This window comes from Ctenopharyngodon idella, chromosome 5, assembly GCF_019924925.1.
Source record: "Ctenopharyngodon idella isolate HZGC_01 chromosome 5, HZGC01, whole genome shotgun sequence".
Classification (NCBI taxonomy): domain Eukaryota; kingdom Metazoa; phylum Chordata; class Actinopteri; order Cypriniformes; family Xenocyprididae; genus Ctenopharyngodon; species Ctenopharyngodon idella.
In genome coordinates, this window is record NC_067224.1 from 23,189,355 (window position 1) to 23,199,365 (window position 10,011).

The window sequence follows — 10,011 nt, forward strand, 5'->3', positions numbered from 1 at the left end:
CTGAATGGAGATAATACTCGCAGCATAATCGAGGTGCTGCTGACCCCCTCGATGGACGTTAAATCAAAATGTTGAGGGCCCTAAAATATACACACACACTAAAAAGCTTTAATACTAAATATTAGTAAATGCTAAAATGATTTGCAGCTGAATACTAACATGGAAAAATTCTGTCTGCTTATGAAAATTGACAATTCTGTTTTTGTTTTGTTTTTTAACGGAATATTGCCGTATTTATTACATGATTTATCCATGCGCATCATTATTTTTTGCACATACGTGTTATACGAGTTTATCCATTGGGGACTGGATGGTTGGATCGTTGCTATTGCTGTGATGTCACGTGAGTGATAAGTTGTCCCGCCCTTGCGCCAGTAAACACGTCATCAGTGAAAAGATGTCGCTGAAAAAAAATGTAGGCGATCACAAAATTTAATATAAAAACTGCAGAGTCCGTGTATTTACCTGTCGTCGTTTGAAAGTCGAGGAACCACCACATCAATATAGGCTGCGGGTTCCATCAGTAGACGCTTTTCCACTGTCTAGGCCAGTGCAAGCCAGGCTAGGCTAATAGCCTCGGACTTGTAGCACCGAGCCCAAAATCACGCTGCATTTCCACCGTCGGGCCAGAAGCTCCGCAGCGCTTCACTAAAACCCGCCCGTAACACGCCTCTCTGGAACAACGTCACACAAACCCGTCATTTCACAAACAAATGGAAGTTTTATCAGAAAAATAATCAGAAAGAAATCAATGGAAATTGGCGAGATTGTAAAGTGAACATGATAAAAGCACTCTTTGTTGGCATTTTGTTGTTTACTTAAAGATTTAAAAACCCAAGCATCGATGTTTTACCAAACAAATTGATCATAATGAATTAATTTGTGTCAAGATTAAACATTAGTCACAGGTATTTACTGTTATTTCACAAAAGAAAGACACACGCACTTATTCAGTCGCGTCTGTTTCTGTTTATTTGTAGTCATAGGACAGTATGTTTACATCATATTTACAAAGAATGATAATTTCTACAAATTTGCTTTAGCACTCTCTCCGGTGACAGTCCCATCAGTTATTTTCATTAAGACCATATGCGCCAGAGAAACAAGCGCTCCGCCATCTTTATAATATTGTCTTTGAACTTCCGTTTTTGCGGTAGCTCTGTATATTTCCATGGCATCGCTGTCGAAGAATAATTAGCTGGTGAAGTGGATTTACTTGTTGTAGAGTTAATGAAAGTTGTCTTAACAAATGTCAGTAGACACAGAAGATTTTAAAACGAGCAGTTTATTCATAAATACGTAAGATCGCTGTGGAAATACAAACCGGAAGTCAAAAGACAACGAGCGCAGCGCTGAAAAAGGGGCGGGGCTACATAAGGTCTATAAAGAAAAAAGTCACTACAATTTACACTTATTACAATCTATATAGGTTCTGAGATCGTTTATAAACATTGGGTATTTATAATAGTGTTTATAATTCTAATGTATAGTGTTTAAATACTGTGGGAAAAACAACAAAAATGAAATTTGGATAAACTCTTTAAAACATCTTTCCCCGGTTTTACAGAAAAGGTTTAAGCCTAGTCCCAGACTAAAATGCATTTTTGAGCTGTTTTAACTGAAAGCAACTTTCAAAACTTTCAAAACAGATTTTTTTGTACACCAGTAATGTTTTTTTTCTATGGCACATTTATAAAAGGAACAAATGTCCTATTTGAACTAAGGCATAATCCTGGCTTAATCTAAACCCTGTCTGTGAAACCAGGCCCTTTTGTCTGTAACAACGTGATAAACATGATAATTGAGGACGAAATTCCTGCCGCTAGTTGCTTTGCAAAGCACCTTGGAAAGACCTGCCTTCCGGGATTAGACATTGCGCTATTTTAAGGGCTCTCGTCACATTGGTCGTCAGATTCATCGCGCTGCTGGGCTGGGTCTTGCCATTCACTTGATCGACACAAATAAACACAAGGAACGCGCTTTGAAACCGTGTTAATTTTAAAACGTTTCATAGTCCGTCTCGTCATTGGCGTTTCTGTGTTTTGACATTTGGAAGTTACCGAGTATAAATACTTTGGTGTTTTCGAGCCGTCAGAAACACTGACACGTGACGCTTTAGAAACTTTTGCGTGCGTAACGACACTGGAAGACGAAATGGGGGAGAATGAGGTACAGATGGAGAACACAGAGCAGATGCAGGAGTCTCACGCTTCAAGCTCGGACAAAATCGACTTGTCATTAGGTTAGTAATTGCGAGGCGAGACATTATTTTGATTTGGATGAGTTGGCAGGATCCGTCGGTTTCACTTCTGTGTTGACGTGTAGAGCAATAGTGGTCAGCTGTCACATACATTCAACCGCTGTCAAACCAACGTGCTCGTGCACACATCATTTGCCTTGAGTTTAGCAGGACAAGTAATGACTGTAATGATATGTGATTGTGAATGTCTAATAAGAAGTAACAGTTAAAGTGTATAAGTTAAAAAAAACTTCATCCATCTGTAGCCACAGTTAATGACTAGCACCAGTCAGTCAGCCATACAGACCCTTTACAGACAGCCATACAGACCCCTGTTTAGTCAAGAAATCTGAAGAACAGGTCCTTTTTAAATCTTTTGTCGTTGCATTTAGTTAGGTAAAGCCAGCGCCCTTGAGTAGAATACTTTCTATTAAAGGGCTCTGGGTAAAACCACATTCAGTTCTCAATTAATAATACAAAACAAAACATATCTCCTAGACACCTAATAGTGTATCATCATTAGAAAGTAGTTGTTGTGCTGTTAGAAGATTTATCCTGCATATCTGACATAGCAAAACTCATCCACTCATCAGATAAACAAGTAAATAAAAACATAAGGTGCCTTATTATATTGCATGCTGCAATTTCTACCTAATTCTTTTTCTTTTTAGCTCAAACAATAAGTACGTCCAAATTTTATCTAATTTCATCTAATATATCATTTATCTTTAAATTGAATATGTTTGCTCTTTCAGTAAACCAGAGGAAAAACACTTTGTTGCTTTTGTTTTCACAGATGACATTATAAAGCTGAATAAGAAAGAGCAGAAGGCAAACAGAGCTGCGAACAGAGCTAAAAGTAAACGTGCTGCTAACAGGAACAACGTCTTGAAGAAACTCAACCAGGTTCCACAGCAGCAGAGGGATCTCGGACGAGGAGCGCAACAGTACCAAGGCAAGCATTTGTTACTTGACTCTGTCTTACACTTAAATTTGTGATAGCTGACACATTTTGACTGTTGGCATATGACTTCTGCCTGGCCAGATCTGTAAAAATGTTTCTAGTGGATAAACATCTGTTAAACAAGTTTCTAATAGAGGTTTGTCCCACAGGTCCTGGCAGGTTGAGAGGTTTGAGGAGACAAAGGGGATCCCGTAGGGGCATGGTGTCAAGAGGGGGTTCACTAAACAGAGCCACTGCCATGGTATGAACCGTTTTATTGTTTCTGTGGCTAAAATAGAGTTAAGTGATTGAAACCAGTAGTTTTCAGTTGAATAACCTGTGTCCTATCTTAATAAGATTTCTTTTCAATGATTATTACTGTGATTGCTCTGTCTGTGTCATAGACCGGTGGACAGTTTGATCAGACCACATTCACATCGAGGGGGACATTCAGAGGACGAGGAAGAGGTAGAGGAAGAGGAGGCGGACTGAGCAGGTTCTACACTCTCTTCTCTTTATCATCTTAAAGGCATAATATGTAAGATTTTTGGATTAAAATGTCCAAAAACCACTAGAACAATGTTACATATTTTGTTGACTTGTGTACTTACATTATCCCAAATTTTTCCAACAATGTTTAAATCCAGAGAAATCAGCTATTTTAACCAATGTATCGTCCCATGTCATTGATCCACCTGTCAGTGACATTATATCTGCGTTACTCTCGATTTACCGTTTTACTTCCATAGGAACCGTGTTTTATTAGAGAGGTGAGCAACTGTTTGGATACCTTTATCGACAGAAAACTAATCATTTATTATATAGCTCAACACGGTTTGTCTTATTGTTTGAATCTCGTTTCTTTGATTTACCGCAAGTAACATGTTTGTAACCAAAAAGTAAATGAGAAAACAGTTTTAATTATGCTAACAGCATAATTAGAAAAAGCTTTATTTGTAGTAACACTAATAGACCATTTTCTCTACCATACAATGTTTTAAAATCAATTGCATGCCATTTAGCAACTCACATCATCCAGCTTTTATTAATATGATATTCTAATGTCTAGCTTACTGCATTGTGCAAAAAGTGTCTCAAAAAGTGTATCAGCTTCTGAGCGAACGCACAGAGTTTATTTACTTTATAACATAACTTTCAACATATATTTTTAGTATGATTGTTTTGAACAAGTAAAACAGTGCTGCATTACACCACAATTTTAATTTGTCAAATAAAGTGAATTTTATGAGTAGTAATTCAGCACTTGCGGCTGTTTCATTAGAATGAAATAAAATAATGTGAATTTAAGTGATCAAACGTAACTGTAAGAAAGTTCAGGGAAGGAGGCAAACATTAAATGTAACTTTAATCGTAATTTTAATCATAAAATATGCATGTCCCATGCTCTTGGCCTCACCCTGCTTCATACCACAGTAACCGTAATAAAACTTTAATACATTAGCTCATCCACGAACATGATTTCTGCCTGAGTCCCATTGAATGTTTCCATCGGCTGTGGAGGTGAAGAGAACACCTCCACAAGTTTACTTCATTATCAAAACAAAATATGATAAAATATTGATTTTATGTTATATTCAAGCCTATTTGTACCAATAAAATGCAAGAATCTCAGTCTGAGTACTAATAAATCTAAAGTATTTATTGCTATATAATAAAGTATTTATTATTATATTCTCCTACGATTAAACAGTGGCCAATATGAAATATTGTGCAAACAGAAGTGGTAGTCTTACAAGCCATAGCCCAATCTCAACTCTTGGTCTCTCTCATTTATTTGAAGTCATGAAGTCAAAATATAAATACTGAAAGCCAGAGATGCAGAAGAGAGAAGTAATAGAAAATATATTTCCATGCAGCCAAGGCTGAAATGGTCAGTGTTACTTCTCTGTCCTCAAAGAGAAGCTCAGATGTTGCAGCTGTGGCTTATCATCTCTAAGGGATTCAGACCTTGAAGAGGGTATAGAGATGTTTGGGGTCAGTAGGATTTTTTAAAAGCATTTTTAGTTTTAGTTTTTTTTTTTTTTTTTTTTAAGTATTAAGAAATGAATACTTTTTTTCACCAAGGCTGAAGATCAAAAGTGACTGTAAAGACATTTGTAATGTTACAAACAATTTCTATTTTAAATAAGTGCTGTTCTTTTGAACTTTCTATTATTCAAAGAATGAAAGAATTATCACTCTTTTCACAAAAAAATTAAGCAGCACAACTGAAAATGCTGAAAATTCAGCTTTGCCATCACAGGAATAAATTACACTTTAAATATGTTCAAATAGTAAACAGTTTTTTCAAATTGTAATAATATTTCACAATATTACTGTTTTTACTGTATCTTTGATCAAATAAATGCAGTCTTTGTGAGCATAAACATCTTTCAAAAATCTTACAGGCCCTAAACTTTTGATACATAGAGTATCAAATATATCAGATGACTTTAGATGTAATACAACAGAACAATAAATAAGAAACAACCATAAAATGTGTTGGGTGACATCTGGTAAACTACAGACAATAGACTCCCATTAACCTATTAAGTTATGTGGTGTGAAATTGTGACAAAAAATATTGAAATCGTCTTATAAGTAACATTAAACTTTTAGAAACAGAACTGTAAACTTATTATAACACAGATTGTAGTTTAATGTAATTGTTTCATAGTTATTTTTGTTGTTGTAGGGGTGCAATGTCATCAAGAGGACAACGGGGTGGAAGACCATTTGTATTAGATAGAGGGGTAAGAAGGGCAATCTTTATTTAAAAAAAAAAAAAAAAAACACATTATACATGACTTACACACGTATTGACCTTCGTGTTACAATGTTCTAGACTTCCAGTTCTGTTCTCTGTCTTTGTTTCTTTAGTTTTCTGCCACAAAAATGGCTGAGAAATTACAAAAGTATCAGAAAATAAGAAGGTGAGTTTCTCTCATACATGTGAAAGTGACAATTCTAAAAAGTAATCTCAAGGTGTGTTAACTAATTGTCTTTCTCTCTCTGTTTCTGTCACACCCACATCCACACACACATACTGAAGTCAAAGAACAGAACCATCTGTCTCAACACTGACAGTTTCCCTGCCAAATGCTACATCTGCACCTGTCACTGTGTGAGTTAATGAACCTTCTCACTGACTTCTATTTCACTGTTTGTACATTCTTCTTTGTTTACGTTTTCTTAGTCTCTCTCTCTTGCTTTTTTCACTCCATCAGGACAACACCTAATCAGGCTAGGAGGGGTGGGGCAGTGTTAAGGGGCAGATCGTCTAGAGGAGCCAGTACTTCTTCACCTAAGGGGATTCCTCTGCAGTTTAACTACAAAGCAACCACTAACCAGGTGAGTTTAGCCACCCGGAAAAGCCTGTACAACCAGTAAAGTAGGAGAGTCAGACAGTTATTACATTTTATTGGCCTTATGTGTGTAAAGACAGTAAATTTTTATTCTTTTTCTATAAACTTAAATGATTAAATTGTTCATCAGCTTTTAGAGCCTCTGTTTTTACTTTGTTTCACAGACTGCCGTATCCCTCAATGACCGTTTCACTGACCTGAGGTTCAGAGGGCGAGGACGAGGAAGGGGCAGTGGAAGAGGAAGAGGAGCTGTTGGAGGAGGCGGACGAGGCGGAGGAAGAGGAAGTGCTTTTGTGGGTGGACGAGGCAGAGGAAGAGGAAACACTATAGGTCCTGGAAGAGGCAGAGGAAGAGGAAACATTATAAGTGCTGGAAGAGGAAGAGGAAATATTGTGGGGGGTGGAAGAGGCAGAGGAAGAGGAGGGGTTGGTGATACAAGAGGAGGACGAGGCTTGAGAAGAGGGAGGGGAGGATCAAGAGGAGCTGGTCGGACAGTAACTCTTCAGTGATTAGAATAACCATTGTTCAGTTTTATGAATTAGTAGTGTTTACTGTTAGTGATGCACCGAAATTTTAGCAACCAAAATTATTTGAAAATTACTTGAAACAGCAACAACAACAACAAAAAATAAAAAAAGTAATAATTTTCAGTTTTGACCGAAATAGTTTTGGAGGGCTTTGCTATCACAGGACTACATTACAGTTTAAAATATATTAAAATAGAAAAATATTTTTAATTGTAATAATATTACAATCTATTATATATAATATTACAGTATTACTGTTTTTACTGTATTTTTCCATCAAATAAATGCAGGCTTGGTGAGCATAAGAGACTTCTTTCAAAAACATGTAAAAATCTTACAGACTCGAAACTTTTGAACGGTAGTGAATATCATTGAGAAAAATATTAAATATATCAGATGTAATCATAAACTGAAACAGTGAATTTTAATTGCGTTTCTCCAATGATGGTAAACATTGCCGCAAAATGGACGCTCTTCATCTTGAACAAAAATGATGCTAGAGTAACAATATGTAAAAAATTGTTCAAAATATCAAGAGGTGGCTCATTGCTAAATAAGTTTACCTCAACTGGTATAATTTATCACCTAATCATGAGACCCTGAGCAGCATAAGGAGTTCAATTACCCAAATTTAATTAACAAAACTTTCGGTTTCAGTTTTGGTTTTTCAGCTTAATGAAAACTTTAATTACAGTTTTGTAATAAAATAATTTCGGTGCATCACTATTTACTGTAATGATGTGATTCAGCTACAGTTTTTTTTTTACGATTGCTTTGGTCTGATTTTAAAAACAAGGACAATTCACACATTCACACACAAGTAGCAGAACATTTCAGATCTTTTGCAGCACTAAACACTTAATTCGAAACTTTAAAATAATTTAACAAAACCCAATTTTAACACTGTATGGCACACACATGGTTCATACAATCTGATTCTGTTTGAACCACTTACACACTGCTGTGCTCAAGCTTAAACACTTCCAACATTTATACTTTTGCAATGAGATAATCTGGGTTTGATTTTTTTTTTTTTTTTTTTTTCCAGAGATAGAGTAAAGCATTATTGACCAAACACACAAGACCAGTACTGCACATTAGCGAAAATATTTATTTCTCTCCACATTGTAAAAACAGTCAATACATCCTTGCATTTCCAAAGGTTGCATTTTCCACTGAAAATCACAACATATTCTAAATAGTATATAGTACATAGTCAACAAAAACCTTTGTGGAGACAAAAAAGTGTGAATTAAGAAAAAAACCTTAGCATCATCTCTTCGCCTAGCTGGATCTGGCCATAGCACTTTGTGCACATCACAGGCTATGCCCTCTCTTGTAAGATTATGAGGGAAGAATCCATCCTTGCACAGACCTTGCATAAATTATGTTACAGGCCTCCTCCATGGCTTGAATGAGGGATATCCTGACATAGGGCTAGAGATTGTTAACCTTCCACTGCCATGCTGAAAAAAAAACTCCTCATTGGGGATAAGGAAGGGAGAGTATGATGGGTAAAATTGTGGATGCTCATGAAACCAGTTTTGGACCAGAGCAGATTGGTGGAAAGGTACTTTGTTGCAGATGACAATGTATGTCACCTGCTCTGCATTTATTTGGTTTTAAACATGGAATAAGGTGAATGGGTCCCAAAAAATACTGATGGAGGTCATATAGTAGGCTACATTGTACTGTAGACAGTAGAGAATTTTTTTTTTGTTTTTCTCCTGTGCTCTTGTCAAATTGTCCAAATTACTGTAGCAACAGTACTGTATATCTTGTTGGGCTGAACTCTCTGTCCAGCCTCTCTCAATGTCAACCCATGGTTTACAACATGATCAACCAAGGTTGCTCGAATCGCATTTGATAAATGTTGTCCTCGTCTTTTTTGTCCAGATCCTCCTCCGGGTCTACCTCTTCCTCTTCCTCTTCCTCCACGGGCTCCCCCTCTCATCCTCACTCTCCCTCTGCAATGTTGTCTTCCATTTTTGTTGAAGACAAATAAACTCACCTGTTTCCTTTTTATAGTGCTTACACTTGATTGTTGAGTTTACAATTAAGCACCCAAGTGTCTGCACACCTGACGGCCATGTTTGATCAATTGGTCCATAGGTATTTTAGAAAGCAGTGCCTTGAGATGGCAAAGAAGTGACATATTAGATTTCTGTGTCTAAAGAAGTGTGTGTAGTGATTTGCAAAAAGTGTGAGGCTGAGAATGTGCTTATAGTTGTGCAGGTCTGGGCTGAGGTTTTGCTTCTTGAGTGTCAGGTTTCACTAATTGTGTGTTATTTCAATCGTAAAAAAAAAAAAAAAACTGTAAATATTTGAAAGAATTCTTACAGGGATAAGGAGGTTTTATTGCAGTGTACAAACAGAAGATTGTCCTTTTTAAAAGAAAATGTAAATTGTTATATGATGAAGATTTTTACATTTTTAGGTTAGAAAAAAGAAGGAAAAATACACTTTTGAAGGTAACTCAGAGGATAATGAAGTGCCTCTTCATATACGGTGTAAATACTGTTTTGCATTCTGACACTAGAAGAGTTCCTCTCAGTAATAAAAATTATAGCCTATACTTCAAACCAAATGTAATTATGCAAAGAAGTTGTTTACATTTGATATCATCATATCAATAAACCAAACAATGGACATTTTTTGACAGTATTATTTTGTGTTTTCTGTGTGGTCTGTCTGACAGTTTATTTGGAAAGGGAAAGTTCACACAAAAATTAAAATCGTCATCATTTACTGTTGTTTCATGTCTTTCAAACCTGTATGGCTTTCTTTCTTCTGTGGAACACAAAATAAGATATTTCAAATAGTTTTGGTTATCATAAGATGTTTCATATTGTTTTCCTTCTCTAATTAAAAAGTATTTTTTAAACAATGCTGTTATTCTTTTGTAATATCCTGTTTCACCCTTCCTTTCATCATTTT

At 36.1% G+C, this 10,011-nt stretch overlaps 1 protein-coding gene across 2 annotated transcripts; it reads left to right on the forward strand.

Moving 5' to 3' along the window:
• Positions 1-1,874: 1,874 nt before the first annotated feature.
• si:dkey-17o15.2 (uncharacterized) lies at positions 1,875-9,738 on the forward strand. Of its 2 annotated transcripts, XM_051893030.1 has the most exons (9): positions 1,876-2,242; positions 3,036-3,194; positions 3,353-3,444; positions 3,587-3,678; positions 5,878-5,935; positions 6,063-6,115; positions 6,235-6,306; positions 6,410-6,533; positions 6,712-9,738. In XM_051893030.1, the coding sequence occupies exons 1-9, from the start codon at positions 2,155-2,157 to the stop codon at positions 7,054-7,056; spliced, it is 1,083 nt and encodes a 360-aa protein (XP_051748990.1). In that variant the 5' UTR covers positions 1,876-2,154; the 3' UTR covers positions 7,057-9,738. The 2 variants fall into 2 exon arrangements, with proteins under 2 accessions (XP_051748991.1, XP_051748990.1); XM_051893031.1 differs by lacking the exons at positions 5,878-5,935; positions 6,063-6,115; positions 6,235-6,306; positions 6,410-6,533; positions 6,712-9,738 and adding an exon at positions 3,932-3,971 and having other exon boundaries at positions 1,875-2,242.
• Positions 9,739-10,011: the final 273 nt, after the last annotated feature.